Source organism: Salmo salar, chromosome ssa06 (genome assembly GCF_905237065.1).
Source record: "Salmo salar chromosome ssa06, Ssal_v3.1, whole genome shotgun sequence".
In the NCBI taxonomy this organism is placed as follows: Eukaryota; Metazoa; Chordata; class Actinopteri; order Salmoniformes; family Salmonidae; genus Salmo; species Salmo salar.
Genome location: NC_059447.1, coordinates 56,394,240 through 56,411,804, shown reverse-complemented (window position 1 = coordinate 56,411,804; position 17,565 = coordinate 56,394,240). Strand labels below are relative to the sequence as shown.

Here is a 17,565-nt window from a genome sequence, read left to right as displayed (position 1 = left end):
GTAGGTGCCAGATGCACCGGTTTGGGTCAAGAACTGCAAAGCTGCTGTTTTTGCTCAACAGTTTCCCACGTGTATCAAGAATGGTTCACCACCCAAAGGACATCCAGCCAACTTGACACAACTGTGAGAAGCATTGGAGTGAACATGAGCCAGCATCCCTGTGGAACACTTTCGACACCTTGTAGAGCCCATGCCCTGACAAATTAAGGTTGTTCTGAGGGCAAAAGAGGGTGCAACTCAATATTAGGAAGGTGTTATTAATGTTTTGAGCACTGTGTAATCTTACATAAATTAAAAACCAAAAAAATAGGACCAATTGTAAACGAGCTGCAAATGAAATGAGTACATTCTCTGCAGTACTGTCCGAGGAAATGATTTATTAGATATGTCAGTATTGAAATAAAGAAAACACCGACATCTGCCAATCCAGTGGCAACACAAATTTGAAATGAATCTCAGGTTTAAGTCATTACCCTTCTACATGAGCTTTTTATACTGAAAATACAGTATACTGTATGGCGAAGTTCATAACAGAACGTTGTTTCACAGTCCAAAGTGGTGGGTTGAGACTGAATAGGCTAATACCAAAGTAAGGAGAGGGAGAAGAAAACATATTGGTGTTTCGATTAAGTCACTTGGTGTTTTCACAAAAGAAAAATCGGCATTTTTGGCCCTGCACACAATTGCACAGTCAACTAATTCTGCATTCATTCTTTCTACTCATTTACTGTATGTTTTAACTGGGTATCCTGCGTTGAGCATGATAAGTCTGCACTTGGTTCCAGTGATGTCAAATGCTTGCCCTATTATTATATTTCTGATGTATTTGTATGTTATTAACTGCTATAAGCAGTTGCATGCTGTAAGGCCATCACTCAATGAGACATGATCAATTCATGATTTAGGTTGGGATGGGAAAAACACTAAACACAGCCAAAATGTAACACGTGTGCACGCACGCACGCACACGCACACACACACACACACACACACACACACACACACACACACACACACACACACACACACACACACACACACACACACACACACACACACACACACACACACACTGTATTGAAGGTATGGTAAGCCACATCCCTCTTCTTCTCTATGACAAATGTAGGATTTCTCTCTTCAGCAAACATGTTGCATTCATTGTATTATTACAGAGTACTGAGTAAATGTTTCTGCTGCTTTCTCTGTATCCTCCCATGCTTTCACTGTGCTCAGACGTGTGGCTACATCCCAAATGGCGCTCTATTCCCTTGGCTCTGGTCAGAATTAGTGCACTATATAGGGAATAGGGTGCCATTTGGGATGCAGACGTTGTGAATCTGCTGGACTGCTTGGCCCTGCAGCTCTCTCACCGGAGTACAGCAGTAGTTCTGGCCTTGGGTGGACCCAGTCAACCATACATACACAACAGGACAAAGGACATAAGGAACAACAAGGTATTGGTCATGTAACGAAACAAGGAAGGGAAAGAAATGAGGCAGAGCTTTGAGAAGGCCCATCCGTTCTTGAACAAAAAGCATACATTTGGTACTTGAAAAACATTTAGCAACTATCTTTAGTTCATTAAAAAATATAACATTTGTAAGCTAACGGTATGGCTGAGAGCAGAGAATTAATATCTACAATTCCCTAGGCTTGGTTATCATTGAGCAATCATATCAATGTTTTTCTGACACTTAGCACTGAACTCCATTTAGTTGACATCCAGAATGTTCGTAGTTATATATATAAAAAAAAGGGTAGAATCAGAAAAATATAATTACTTCTATTAATTATATTTCTATGGTTAGAATTCTCAGGCTTCGGTTAGCTTCATTTTTTTTTTTTATCTGGCATTTTTCTGAGGGAAGATAAGACCGTGTGGAGCAGCTGCTGATTGGTTCACAACTCCATCCAAGGCATCCAATAAGGGAGCCAGAGATTACAGTTAACTAAAAGTGCAAAAAAAACATCTCACCGAATAAGCAAAATAAATATATATGTGGTCAATGACCAGTTTATAAGGTACACCCATCTAGTACCGGGTCGGACCACCCTTTGCCTCCAGAACCGCCAACATTGTTTGGGAAATGGAAACGTTGCTCAATTGGAAACAAGGGATCTAACGTGTACCTTGTTACCAATCGAGCAGCCTCTACCATTGACACCAGGCAGGATGGGCCTATGGTCTCATGCTTCTTATGCCAAATCCTGACTCTGCCATCCACATGACGAAACAGGAACCAAGATTTGTTGGATGTTTTTCTACTCATCAATTGTCCAGTGTTGGTGATGGCGTGCCCACTGGAGCCGCTTCTTGTTTTTAGCTGATAGGAGTTGAACCCGGTGTGGTTGTCTGCTGCAATAGCCCATCCGTGACAAGGACCGACGACTTGTGTGTTCCGAGATGCCGTTCTGCACACCACTGTTGTACTGCACCGTTATTTGCCTGTTCATGGCCCGCCTGTTAGCTTGCACGATTCTTGCCATTCTCCTTCAAGCGCTCATCAACGAGCTGTTTTCGCCTACAAGACTACTGCTGGCTAGATGTTTTTTGTTTACCATTCTCAGTAAACCCCAGACACTGTCGTGCGTGAAAAGCCCAGGAGAACGGACACTTCTGAGATACTGGAACAGGTGTGCCTGGCACCGACAATCATACCCTGCTCAAAGTTGCTTAGGTCACTCGTCTTGCCCATTCTAACGTTCAAGCGAATAGTAACTGAATGTCTCGCTGCCTGTCTGCCTGCTTTATATAGCAGGCCACGGCCACGTGACTCAATGTCTGTAGGAGTGAACCATTTTCGTGAACGGGATGGTGTAGCTAATAAACTGGCCACTGAGTGTATAGCCACGACATTAGCATATTTTGTATTAAAGGTATACTTCAGGATATTGGAAATTAAGCCCTTTATCTACTTTCCCAGTCAGATTAACTCATGGGTACCATTTTTATGTCTCTGCGTGCAGTTTGAAGGAAGTTGCTAAGTAGTGTCAGTGCAATTGCTAACTAGCGTTAGCGCAATGACGAAGTCTATGGTAACTGCTAGCATGCTAGTAGATTCCATACACTTCCAGGCATTCCGCTAACGGTAGTTAGCATTGGCTTGCGAAAATACCTCTTACCTCCTTCATGCTAGATGAAGAGACATAAAAATGGTACCCACGAGATCATCTGACTCTGGGGAAGGAAAGTGCTTAATTGCCAAAGTCCCGACGTATCCCTTTAAGTGTTCCAGTTCAATAGCATTACATAAAACCAATAGAAAGAAAAGTTTTCCAAAAATAGCACTCTCATGGTAAATTAACAATTGAATGTAGTTGTGACGAGATTTCAAATACACATGTTAAACTAACAACATTAAAACAATATGCTATTGAAGCTGAAAAGCTTGACTGTTTCTCGGTCTCCTGGATTTGGTCTAAAGTAGAAACCCTTTTTCTGGGTTGAAAGGCAGTGCAAATGTTTATTACTGCTGCTGGGGGAATCCCTATCTAACCAACCCCCAAAGGTAATGTATGTCTTTCAGGCTCATGAGACATACTGTATATTATGGCTTGTAGAGAAGGCAGCCAGCGGAGAAAGAAGCCACGTCTCTGGAATGTGATGAAAACAAAACAACCTAAAGATACTCGATCATCACCCCCTCCCTCACAACACCATCGTGTGTTTCCATGTCATGGTACTATACCACCACACAGCTGCCTGTCCACTGCATCGCCTCCTGTCTGTTCCATGTAGTAGTGCACGATTACACCTTCAAGCACATACATGTAGGCTATATATGCATCTCTGCCTGTTTAAGCTTACAGTCTCAGCCAGGAGTGGCAGGTTCCAGGGACCCAAGCACTAGCCATGAGACTCTGAGTCCCAGGATGCCCTGTGAACTCCTCCTGAAACATGTGCATCCTGCAGGCAGTCCTCCCGGCCACTAGGGGTCCTCCTCCATGTCGTCCAGATTGGGTGCCATGATGAAGTGCTTGGGGTAGTGCAGGCTTCTCTCGTCGGCGTGCTCCTCCCAGCGGGTGTCGTCGCTCTCGTGGGTGATGTAGCGCTCCCCTCGGCGTGTCTCAAACTCCCGGAGGTCCAGCCACGTCTGATAGTCCTGGAGGAAGGATGGGAAGCGTATAGGTTAAGTGTATTGTCATTAGCAAACTGCAGGAAGAAGCCTAGGAGAAGTAGCTTTTCATAGATCCTTAGACGGAGTAAGTCCTTTTTTAAAAAACAACAGAGTGAACTGTGAACACCATAGAGATGCGTTGCATTTAAATGATGTGATGAACATGGTGTGACTGAAGGTAGCTCCTCCAAGTCAATGTCCAGGTGTGTTACCTGGAGCCAGGGGTGACTGAGAGACTTGTCCACACTGTAGCGCTTCCTCATCTTCACCTGGAGGAGGTTGTTGATCAGGTCTGTGGCTGTGAGTGGATGGACAAACATGCACAACATCAACATGAGAAACAAGGGAGAGCTACATTTCCATCCAGCACAAGCTCTCTGCAGTCTGGCCACTCCAGACTAGTATCAAAAACACTACATGACCAAAAGTATGTGGACACCTGCTCGTTGAACATCTCATTCCAAAATCATGGACATTAATATGGAGTTGGTCTCCCCTTTTGCTGATATAACAGCCTCCACTCTTCTGGGAAGGCTTTTCACTAGATGTTGGACCATTGCCTTAGTGAGGTCGAGCACTAATGTTGGGCGATTAGGCCTGGCTTCCTGTCAGCGTTCCAATTAATCTCAAAGGTGTTTGATGGGGTTGAGGTCAGAGCTCTGTGCAGGCCAGTCAAGTTCTTCCACACCGATCTCGACAAACCATTTCTGTATGGACCTCGCTTTGTGCACGGGAGCACAGAATCGTCTAGAATGTCATTGTATGCTGTTACGTTAACATTTCCCTTCACTGGAACTAAGGGCCCTAGCCCAAACCATGAAAAACAACCCCAGACCATTATTCCTCCTCCACCAAACTTTACAGTTAGCACTATGCATTGGGGCAGGTAGCGTTCTCCTGGCATCCGCCAAACCCAGATTTGTCCATCAGACTGCCAGATGGTGAAGCGTGATTCATCACTCCAGGGAATGCATTTCCACTGCTCCAAAGTCCTATTGCGGTGAGCTTTACACTACTCCAGCCGACGCTTGGCATTGTGCATGGTGATCTTAAGCTTGTGTGCGGCTGCTCGGCCATGAAAACCCATTTCATGAAGCTCCCGATGAACAGTGTTTGTGCTGACGTTGCGTCCAGAGGCAGTTTGGAACTCAGTAGTGAGTGTTGCAACCGAGAACAGATGATTTTTACGCACTCCGCAATTCACCCCATCCGTGGTCCCATTCTGTGTGTTTGTGTGGCCTACCACTTTGTGGCTGAACCGTCGTTGCTCCGAGATATTTCCACTTCACAATAACAGCACTTACAGTTGACCGGGGCAGCTCTAGCAGGGCAGAAATTTGACGAACTGACTTGCTGGAAAGGTGGCATCCTATGACAGTGCCATATTGAAAGTCACTGAGCTTTTCAGTCAGGCCATTTTAATGCCAATGTTTGTCTAAGGAGAATGCATGGCTGTGTGCTCGATTTTCTACACCTGTCAGCAACGGGTGTGGCTGAAATAGCCAAATCCACAAATTTGCAGGGGTGTCCATATACTTTGGTATTTATAATGTACATGGCTACCACTAGGTTGAGTCAATTAGGACTACACAAATATTATGCTATTATCAGTCTCAAAGTTCCAAAGAAAGTTCCAAAGACACTTCCAAAGAGTTGAGCAGTAGGCTTCTTTTTCTGAGGGGAGAGACTGAAAAAGACCACACCGAGAAAGGTGACGACCACCCATTACAACCACAGCGACCCTGGGAAACAGAAACTAATGCGGTCTACTGGTCAACCCAATAGGAACACATGCTACATCCCAAATGGCACCCTTTTCCCTTTACGGTGCACTACTTTGGACCAGAGCCCTATGGGCCCTATAGGGTGCCATTTGGGATGGAGCCACAGTCTAGTTTTGACTGGGAGTAACCCCAAGAGATCACACTGTAAGTACACTGAGTGAGTCAACGGTGTATTTATCCTGTAATGGCCAATTACTTGGTGATTACAGGGTTGGTGACTGTAAAAAGCGCCAGTGCATGTCTATTGTCTAGAATCTTCTTATAAAGCAAGAGTGCTATAGATGGCTCTCAAAAGAAATGATTCATTATAGCAAAATTGGACGTGTTGAAAAGAAGAAGGAAAAAAAACATGTATTTTTGATCAGAAAAAAAAACAGTGCGTCCTCAATGACACCGTATTCGCTATATAGTGCACTATAAAGGGAATACGGTGCCATTTGGGATGCACACACCCACTCGCACTTACCCTCTCCAGAGATCTCCTTCCAGGGGTTGGGAGGGTACATGAAGGCAGCGTTGTGGATCTGGTCGTTGATGTCCTCGTCCTCGTTGAAGGGGAAGGTTCCGCTGAGGCTGACGTAAACGATCACGCCCACCGACCACATGTCCAGGGAACGGTTGTAGCCTTTACTGCGTAGGACCTCAGGCGCCAGGTAGGCGGGCGTGCCCACCACAGAGCGCCTGAATGACTTCTCGCCGATGATGCGAGCGAAGCCAAAGTCACAAAGCTTCACCTATAGGAACACACATAGGAACCAAAGTCATACTTGTGCTGTCATTCCTTATGGGTAAGTTACATTTTTAATGCTTTAATAAGCAAAGTAATTCTAAGCAATTGATCAACTCTCATTTACAATAACAATCTGGTTAAATAAAGCCAAATCACAATGAGCCCAATAGCCCAGTTCGCTTGTTGTGGTGGACAGCTCATGTACTCACCTGAGGGAAGGGCTCTGCGGAAGCCAGCAGCACATTCTCAGGCTTCAGGTCACAGTGAACGATGTTCTTAAAATGGAGATGCCTCAAAGCTACCAGGATCTGTGGGTCAGGAAGCACATGGGGAGACTTACTATTGGCTGAGCTGTGGTACTTGTCATTACAGTGGCTTTCCAGTATTGTGTAATTATCTCTAGGGTACAGGAACAATTACACAGTAATAAAAACACTTTGCGTAAAGTGTTACTGTGGTTCATTAGTATAAATGATATTTTTCTGTAATTGACCTGTGTGACTAGGAACTTGGTGAGACGCTCAGGGAGCTTGCTCTTCTCACTGGACAGGATCATCTCCAGCATGTCGCCATGGAGCTTCTCCATGACAACAAAGACCCGCTCGGGAGTCTCGAACATGCACTCCAGGTTGACGATCCCAGGATGGTGAAGGTTCTGACGGGCAGGGAGACAGGGATTTAATTCAATTCAAAATGTAATATTTATCCCTGATGTGCAATTAGAGAGAAGGAGACCTTAGATATACAGAAACATGTTCTCTATGTGCTTTGGTAACAGATGACCTCAACTATGCAGAGGATAGTGCTGCACACACATTAAATGTTTTTTTTAATCAACTAACACCACACTCTACAAATGGAGATATGTACATACCAGGGTCCACAGACGCACCTTGAAATCAGAAAAAGTACATCATTTCTTCAGAATAGCCCTTCAAGGATCTAACCCGGGACTCCAAACTGAATCTCTACGTTTTACTAACGTTGTTCAGTGAAACAATAGTGAAACGTAGCTAACAAGATTCAGATCCCCAGGCTATCGGGGTCTGGACTGGTTGTGAAAGAGCCAGGCTTCTCAGTCTTTTGTCTACCTGGAGAATAGCCACCTCGTTCCTCAGCTGGCTCTCCTGCTTGGTAGGGAACCTCATCTTGTCGATGATTTTGATGGCCACGTCTCTCCCAGTCTTTCTGTGTTTACCTAAACATGAACATTAAAAAGATAAATCACAGGCTACTCCCTGCAGACGGTTGCAAATGAACTGTCTGTATTTCTTCCTCTGTCTCCAACTATAGAATAGACCGACGGCGAGGAATTCCACGAATAAAAGTTTATTTGCAAAGCATACAAAGAAAAACAAGCTAGTAGTCTTCCTCTTCCTGAATTAAAGCCACTATAAAGAGAAGAAAACATGGCTGGATGGATGTACATGAAGCCAAAGGGAAGGGAACTCTGCTGCTACCACGCTCTCCAACCAAGGTGCATGAATTGAGGAGCAAACTGAAGTGAAGAGGAAATTCAGAAACTCTCAGAAGACTGTGGAAGTTGATCAAAATAGCTTTTGTTATTGTTAAAAGCAAATAATAAGCTCTTTTCAACTTCCACGGTCCTGAAGAGTTGCTGAGTTTCCTTTCCACTTCACAATGTACATAAAGCCAATGGAACTACTGTAGAGTCAGTCTGACTTACCTCCATACACAATCCCAAACTGGCCCGACCCCAGGACCTCATCAGCAAAGATCTGGTAGACTGAACTGATATCCTAAAAAAAAAGAGAAAAGACATATTTCACTAAACAGACAATCCATCTAACATTTTGCAGACAATTTTAAATATTCCTAAATTCCTCAGTTATCAGGAATGCTTGTGGAGCTGTAGTTATACATATCTAATATGCTGTATGTGATATACACTTACCACGTTCTCTGTGATCTGTGAGTTAGACACTGATATGCTGATTGAAAGGTCCTCTGAAGGAAGAGAAGAAAAATATTCTGTGAGGCTTCAGAAACAGTAAATGATCAAGCTCTATTTGAAGCAGGTCCAAGGAAAGGACACATGATTATATTCTTAATTGTTAAAAGTTTGGACACACCTACTCATTCCAGGGTTTTTCTTTATTTTTATTATTTTCTACATTGTAGAATAATAGTGAAGACATCCAAACAATGAAATAACACATGTGGAATCATGTAGTAACCAAGAAAGTCTTAAACAAATCTAAATATATTTTATGTTTGAGATTCTTCAAAGTATCCACCCTTTGACTTAATGACAGCTTGGCATTCTCTCAACCAGCTTCATGAGGTAGTCACCTGGAATGCATTTCAATTAACAGGTGTGCCTAGTTAAAAGTTCATTTGTGGAATTTCTTTCCTTCTTAATGTTTTTGAGACAATCCGTTGAGTTGTGACAAGGTATGGAGTGGTATACAGAAGATAGCCCTAAGACCAAGTCCATATCAAATAAGCAAAGAGAAATGACAGTCCATCATGACTTTAAGGCATGAAGGTCAGTCAATCTGGAAAGTTTCAAGAACTTTGAAAGTTTCTTCAAGTGCAGTCGCAAAAAACATCAACCTCTATGATGTAACTGGCTCTCATGAGGACCGCCACAGGAAAGGAAGACCCAGAGTTACCTCTGCTGCAAAGGATATGTCATTAGAGTTACCAGTCACAGAAATTGCAGCCCAAATAAATGCTTCACAGAGTTCAAGTAACAGACACATCTCAACATCAACTGTTCAGAGGAGACTGTGAATCAGGCCTTCATGGTTGAATTGCCACAAAGAAACCACTACTAAAGGACACCAATAATAATAAGAGACTTGCTTAGTGAAAGAAACACAAGCAATGGACATTAGACCGGTGGAAATCTGTCCTTTGGTCTGATGAGTCCAAATTTGAGATTTCTGGTTCCAACCGCTGTGTAATTGTGAGACAGAGTAGGTGAACGGATGATCTCCACATGTGTGGTTCCCACCGTGAAACATGGAGGAGGAGATGTGATGCTGTGGGGGTGCTTTGCTGGTGACACTGCGATTTATTTAGAATTCAAGGCACACTTTTTTATTTTTAAATTTTTTATTTCACTTTTATTTAACCAGGTAGGCTAGTTGAGAACAAGTTCTCATTTGCAACTGCGACCTGGCCAAGATAAAGCAAAGCAGTTCGACACATACAACAACACAGAGTTACACATGGAATAAACAAACACAATCAATAATACAGTAGAAAAATCTATATACAGCATGTGCAAATGAGGTAGGATAAGAGAGGTAAGGCAATAAATAAGCCATAGTGGCAAAATAATTACAATATAGCAATTAAACAATGGAATGGTAGAATGTGCAGAAGATGAATGTACAAGTAGAGATACTGGGGTGCAAAGGAGCAACATAAATAAATAAATACTGTATGGGGATGAGGTAGATTGGATGGGCTATTTACAGATGAGCTATGTGCGGGTGCAGTGATCTGTGAGCTGCTCTGACAGCTGGTGCTTAAAGCTAGTGAGGGAGGTAAGAGTCTCCAACTTTAATGATTTTTGCAGTTCGTTCCAATCATTGGCAGCAGAGAACTGGAAGGAGAGGCGACCAAAGGAAGAATTGGCTTTGGGGTTGACCAGTGAGATATACCTGCTGGAGCGCGTGCTACGGGTGGGTGCTGCTACGGTGACCAGTGAGCTGAGATAAGGCGGGGCTTTACCTAGCAGAGACGTGTAGATGACCTGGAGCCAGTGGGTTTGGCAATGAGTATGAAGCGAGGGCCAGCCAACGAGAGCGTACTGTTCGCAGTGGTGGGTAGTATATGGGGCTTTGGTGACAAAACGGATGGCACTGTGATAGACTGCATCCAGTTTGTTGAGTAGAGTGTCAGAGGCTATTTTGTAAATTACATCGCCAAAGTCGAGGATCGGTAGGATGGTCAGTTTTACTAGGGTATGTTTGGCAGCATGAGTGAAGGGCGCTTTGTTGCGGAATAGGAAGCCGATTCTAGATTTAATTTTGGATTGGAGATAATGTGAGTCTGGAAGGAGACCAGCATGGCTACCACAGCATTCTGCAGCGATACGCCATCACATCTGGTCTGCGCTTAGTGAGACTATCATTTATTTTTCAACAGGACAATGACCCAACACACCTCTAGGTTGTGTAAGGGCAATTTGACAAAGAAGGAGTGATGGAGTGCTGCACCAGATGACCTGGCCTCCACAATCACCTGACCTCAACCCAATTGAGATGGTTTTGTATGAGTTGGACCGCAGAGTGAAGGAAAAGCAGCCAACAAGTGCTCAGCATATGTGGGAACTCCTTCAAGACTGTTGGAAAGGCATTCCAGGTGAAGCTGGTTGAGAGAATGCCAAGCGTGTGCAAAGCTGTCATCAAGGCAAAGGGTGGCTACTTTGAAGAAACTAAATATTAAATATATTTTGATTTGTTTTAACCCTTTTTTGGTTAACGTGATTCCATATGTGTTATTTCATAGTTTTGATGTCCTCACTGTTATTCTACAATGTATAAAATAGTAAAAATAAATAAAAACCCTTGAGTAGGTGTGTCCAAACTTTTGACTGGTACTGTATATTTAAAGTAGATTTGATGCTTAACTATTCAAGCTAAAGCAAGCACACGCCTTTTCTTCAGAAAATGTCCATTTTGTAGTATTCAGTACATTCGGAAAGTATTCAGGCCCTTCGACTTTTTCCACCTTTTGTTACATTACAGCCTCCAAAATGTATTTAATCGTTTTTTCCCCCATCAATCTACACAACAATACCCCATAATGACAAATCAAAAACATGTTTTTGTCTATTAAAAATAAAAAATGGAAATATCACATTTACATAAGTATTCATACCCTTAACTTAGTACTTTGTTGAAGCACCTGTTGCAGCAATTACAGCCTTACAGCTTCTTGGGTATGACGCTACAAGCTTGGCACACCTGTGGCTCAGTTGGTAGAGCATGGTGTTTGCAATGCCAGCATGGTGTGTGCAACGCCAGGGTTGTGGGTTCGATTCCCACGGGGGGCCAGTACAAAAAAAATAAAAAATGCATGAAATGAAATGTATGCATTCACTACTGTAAGTCGCTCTGGATAAGAGCGTCTGCTAAATTACTAAAATGTAAATGTATTTGGGGAGTTTCTCCCATTCTTTGCAGATCCTCTCAAGCTCTGTCAGATTGAATGGGGAGCGTTGCTGCACAGCTATTTTCAGGTCTCCCCAGAGATGTTAGATCAGGTTCAAGTCTGGGCTCTGGCTGGGCCAATCAAGGACATTCAGAGACTTGTCCCAAAGCCACTCATGTGCTGCGTGCTTAGGGTCGCTGTCCTGTTGGAAGGTGAACCTTCACCCCAGTCTGAGGTCCTGAGCGCACAGAAGAAGGTTTTCATCAAGGATCTCTCTGTACTTTGCTCTGTTCATCTTTCCCTCGTTCCTGACTAGTCTCCCAGTCCCTGAAAAATATCCCCACAGCATGATGCTTCCACCAACATGCTTCACCGTAAAGATGGTGCCAGGTTTCCTTCAGACGTGACGCTTGGCATTCAGGCCAAAGAGTTCAATCTTGTTTTCATCAAAAGCAGAGAATCTTGTTTCTCATGGTCTGAGAGTCCTTTAGGGCCTTTCTGGCAAACTCCAAGCGGGCTGTCACAATCCTGTCTCGGAGCTCTACAGACAATTCCTTCGACCTCATGGCTTAGTTTTTGCTCTGACATGCACTGTCATGTCCAATCAATTGAATTTACCACAGGTGGACTCCAATCAAATTGTAGAAACATCTCAAGGATAATCAATGGAATCAGGATGCATCTGAACTCAATTTCAAGTCTCATAGCAAAGGGTCTGAATACTTATGTAAATAAGGTATTTCTGTCTTTTATTTTTAATAAATGAGAAAACATTTATAAAAACCTGTTTTCGCTTTGTCATTATGGGGTATTGTGTGTAGATTGATGAGGATTTTAATTTTTTTTATTTTATCCATTTTAGAATAAGGCTGTAACTTTAAAAAAAATGGAAAAAGGGAAGGGGTCTGAATACTTTCTGAATGCACTGTATATTTTTAAATGCTGTATGTAAAGAATAAGTAAAATCTATTTAGGTGAATGACCAAAGCCTGTACTTTCAGTACATTTCCATTGGAGTTTCCATTGGTTCTGAACTCGGACTGATCTATACCAGCAGTCCGGTCCCAGAAGTGGGCCACCAAATACCAATCAGCTGGGTCACCCAAAGACTGGGCTTATGTAACACAATCCATAGAAATATATCAAGCTGTCTGCACTGTATGCACAGGCCAGTGGAACAAAGGTAGTGTCCCAAATGGCACCCTATTGCCTATGCAGTGCACTACTTTTGAACTGAGTCACTATATTTTGGGAATATATGCCATTTGGGACACAGGCAAAATGTTGACGCAAAATTGAACCCAAAGACCTCGACCAATAGAAACTATGTTTTAATTGGGCTTGAGGTAGGTAGGCCACTAGTTTGAACCCGTGAGAGTAGGTAACCATCAAATAACCAAAGATCGCTAAGGGACAGATAGAAATTCACGGGGGGAGGGGTGGTCCAAAATAGGGGAGGTTAGCGTGGTTTTTCCCTGGTTTACATTCGCTCTTCTGCTGGCATTTTCTCTATAAACAATGGCTTGACTTACTTTTGATGTTACCCTGACAAAGTTTAGAAACGTTTGTGAAGGTTTGGTATGGTGTGGCTATTATTAAGCTTTAGCTACTGCAGGCCTATGATACAAAGGCAGTGCGCTCCTACTGACTCTGAGAGTTGAACTTGCGATGAGGAAGTCTGTTTCAGGCCTACCAGAGTTATATTGTTACTAACAATATAACGCTTATCTTTATACAAAATATTCCCATATTCCCATATCTCTATCTCTGGGGTTAGTATTAAACATCTCTTCCTTTATATAGGCTCTATATATTTATTTCAATATTAATATCATACATTGGACACCTAAGCTTATAGGCCTATGGATGCAGTGCCTTGATACATTTAGTGCTCAAATCTCTGACAGCTGAACCGTGAGGTGGACAATTATTGTTTTAGGAAAGTAGCCACATTTTTGTTTATAATAATAGGCTATAGTTTTGCATATGCTACACATGGAAACACAAGGAACAGTGTTTTGTCATTTGTTATAGGCTGTTTTTAAGGACACGTAAATGTGCCTCATTTGGCCAACATCCCTTGTGTATTGAGGCGCTGGCTGCGCCAAGTTGGATCTGAATGCATAAGGATGCCCGTTAAATTTCTCAAATGTCCGGTAAATTCATATCTTCCCTCTCATGTTGTCTGGCGCCAAATTCTCCAAAAAAAAAAAGTGAAATGGCATATTGTTTTTTTTATAAAGATATTAGAATATTCACATGAAAATCTGTCACATATTGAATGGAAACCTAGCTATAGACCCCCTAAAGACTCAGGCAAGTGCACATCATGGTTCACCAGCAGCCCCAAACATCTAAAGAATAAGCTACCAGCCAAACAAGCTTGTAAGAATTGTACTTAAACTTCCCCCTCACACTCATCTGGAGGTTGAGCATTTCTTTGTCTCTGTAATGTGTCTATCTATGTAATTGTAAATGTATTTATGTAAAAAAAAAAAATAGGGACCACATGTAAATAAGTCCCCGACTTTGTGCAATCACAGTTACTTAAAAACGTTTTTATTTAACTAACAAATAAAATCAGCCAATCAATCAATCCAAACTGTACAGTGACCAATTAATGAATGGAAAGAGACATCTGTTACAAAACACCAAAAAGCTCAAATCAAATGATATTTTATTGGTCACATACACGTGTTTAGCAGATGTTATTGCGGGTGTAGCGAAATGCTTGCGCTTCTAGTTCCGACAGTGCAGCAATATCTAATAAGTAATATCTAACAATTTCACAACAAATACCCAGTACACACAAATCAGAGTAAAGGAATGGAATTAAGAATATATACATATATGGACGAGCAATGTCAGAGTGGCATAGACCAAGATACAGTAGAATAGGATAGAATACAGTATATACAGTTGAAGTCGGAAGTTTACATACACTTAGGTTGGAGTCATTAAAACTCGTTTTTCAACCACTCCACAAATTTCTTGTTAACAAATTGTAGTTTTGGCAAGTTAGGACATCTACTTTGTGCATGACTGAAGAAATTTTCCCAACAATTGTTTACAGATAGATTATTTCATTTATAAATCACTGTATCACAATTCCAGTGGGTCAGAAGTTTACATACACTAAGTTGACTGTGCCTTAAAACAGCTCGGAAAATTCCAGAAAATTATGTCATGGCTTTAGAAGCTTCTGATAGGCTAATTGACATCATTTGAGTCAATTGGCGGTGTACCTGTAGATGTATTTCAAGGCCTACCTTCAAACTCAGTGCCTCTTTGCTTGACATCATGGGAAAATCAAAAGAAATCAGCCAAGACCTCAGGAAAAAAATTGTAGACCTCCACAAGTCTGGTTCATCCTTGGGAGCAATTTCCAAACACCTGAAGGTTCCACATTCATCTGTACAAACAATAGTACACAAGTATAAACACCATGGGACCACGTAGCCATCATACCGCTCTGGAAGGAGACGCATTCTGTCTCCTAGAAAAGGAACATACTTTGGTGCGACAAGTGCAAATCAATCCCAGAACAACAACAAAGGACCTTGTGAAGATGCTGGAGGAAACAGGTACAAAAGTATCTATATCCACAGTAAAACGAGTCCTATATCGACATAACCTGAAAGGCCGCTCAGCAAGGAAGAAGCCACTGCTCCAAAACCGCCATAAAAAAGCCAGACTACGGTTTGCAACTGCACATGGGGACAAAGATTGTACTTTTTGGAGAAATGTCCTCTGGTCTGATGAAACAAAAAATAACTGTTTGGCCATAATGACCATCGTTATGTTTGGAGGAAAAAGGGGGATGCTTGCTAGCTGAAGAACACCATCCCAACCGTGAAGCATGGGGGTGGCAGCATTATGTTGGGGGGTGCTTTGCTGCAGGAGGGACTGGTACACTTCACAAAATAGATGGCATCATGAGGGAGGAACATTATGTGGATATATTGAAGCAACATCTCAAGACATCAGTCAGGAAATTAAAGCTTGGTCGCAAATGGTTCTTCCAAATGGACAATGACCCCAAGCATACTTCCAAAGTTGTGGCAAAATGGGGATTAAATACTGGGATTAAATGTCAGGAATTTTGAAAAACGGAGTTTAAATGTATTTGGCTAAGGTGTATGTAAACTTCCGACTTCAACTGTACATATGAAATGAGTAATGTAAGATATGTAAACATTATTAAAGTGACATTATTAAAGTGACTAGTGTTCCATTTATTAAAGTGGCCAATGATTTCAAGTCTGTATGTAGGCAGCAACCTCTCTGTGTTAGTGATGGCTGTTTAACAGTCTGATGGCCTTGAGATAGAAGCTGTTTTTCAGTCTCTCGGTCCCAGCTTTGATGCACCTGTACTGACCTCACCTTCTGGATGATAGCGGGGTGAACAGGCAGTGTCTCGGGTGGTTGTTGTCCTTGATGATCTTTTTGGCCTTCCTGTGACATTGGGTGCTGCAGATGTCCTGGAGGGCAGGTAGTTTACCCCCGGTGATGCGTTGTGCAGACCGCACCACCCTCTGGAGAGCCCTGTGGTTGTGGGCGGTGCAGTTTCTGTACCAGGCGGTGAACAGCTCGACAGGATGCTCTCAATTGTGCATCTGTAAACGTTTATGATGGTTTTAGGTGACAAGCCAAATTTCTTCAGCCTCCTGAGGTTGAAGAGGCGCTGTTGCGCCTTCTTCACCACACTGTCTGTGTGGGTGGACCATTTCAGTTTGTCAGTGATGTATACGCTGAGGAACTTAAAACGTTCCACCTTCTCCACTGCTGTCCCATCGATGTGGATGGGGGGGTTTCTCCCTCTGCTGTTTCCTGAAGTCCACGATCATCTCCTTTGTTTTGTTGACATTTTTGTTGACATTTGGAGATTGTCAAGCCAAGGCTTCGATACTGGGTAAGCCTACAAGGTAGAGAGTGATGTATTTTCTGTTTGTCAAGATTGATATAGTCTATTTATTCTGGGGTTGAAAACGCAAACCATGATATTGAAGTGCCCAAAGTCGGTATGCTTGGTTTATTGGTTGTGGTGCATTGGCACAGAAAGCTATTGGTGGATGTTTTTTGGCATATATTGTATATAATTATAAATATTTACATTTACATTTACGTCATTTAGCAGACGCTCTTATCCAGAGCGACTTACAAATATGGCATCAAAATGTTGAAAATCTGATTTCCCCCTAGTTGATCAATGTCTGCAGCCGGGCTCTAAATGTAGTGTAATGAAATAGGCAGGGAGAGTGAGCTTGTGGTCGTTGGCAAACTCTCAACCTTCTGGCCCGTAGCCCTGCGTGGCATCAACTTTGCCACTTCAGCATGCTTTTATGACAAAATCAATATCCAAGTTTATAAACATAAAGTCGCTACAGTTATTGTTATTTGTGGTCGTAAACATTATTTTCAGTTAATTCTATGAGGGGGGGTGTTCAATTTATTTTACAGTACAAGGGAGGGTCATGTGAAGGAATTTTTTACATTGGGGAGAGGGGGGCATTTTTCTATGACACATTGAGTTGGACCAGCCCCTCCCCCCCCAGAAAATGTTGATCTGTCCCTAATTGACTCACATTGTACTCCATTGTGTGACCACGAATTGTTCTGCTGAGTTCAACTCAATTACACTGAACAAAAATATAAACGCAACATGTAAAGTGTCGGTCCCATGTTCCATGAGCTGAAATAAAAGATCCCAGAAATGTTCCATACGCACAAAAATCTTGTTTCTCTCACGTTGTTCAGAAATTAGTTGACATCCCTGTTAGTGAGCATTTCTCCTTTGCCAAGA

At 42.5% G+C, this 17,565-nt stretch overlaps 1 protein-coding gene across 2 annotated transcripts in view; it reads right to left on the bottom strand.

Annotated features, from left to right (window-relative positions):
• Positions 1–357: 357 nt before the first annotated feature.
• LOC106607674 (serine/threonine-protein kinase D3) overlaps positions 358–17,565 on the bottom strand; it is a 54,929-nt gene continuing 37,721 nt past the window's right edge. For both annotated transcript variants that reach the window (XM_014204873.2, XM_014204874.2), the window contains 8 exons: positions 8,548–8,600; positions 8,320–8,392; positions 7,724–7,830; positions 7,126–7,287; positions 6,842–6,940; positions 6,369–6,636; positions 4,331–4,416; positions 358–4,103 (listed from right to left, as the gene is read on the bottom strand). In XM_014204873.2, the coding sequence (XP_014060348.1) occupies positions 3,930–4,103; positions 4,331–4,416; positions 6,369–6,636; positions 6,842–6,940; positions 7,126–7,287; positions 7,724–7,830; positions 8,320–8,392; positions 8,548–8,600 (1,022 nt within the window). In that variant the 3' untranslated portion in view covers positions 358–3,929. The remainder of the gene's footprint in view (positions 4,104–4,330; positions 4,417–6,368; positions 6,637–6,841; positions 6,941–7,125; positions 7,288–7,723; positions 7,831–8,319; positions 8,393–8,547; positions 8,601–17,565) is intronic.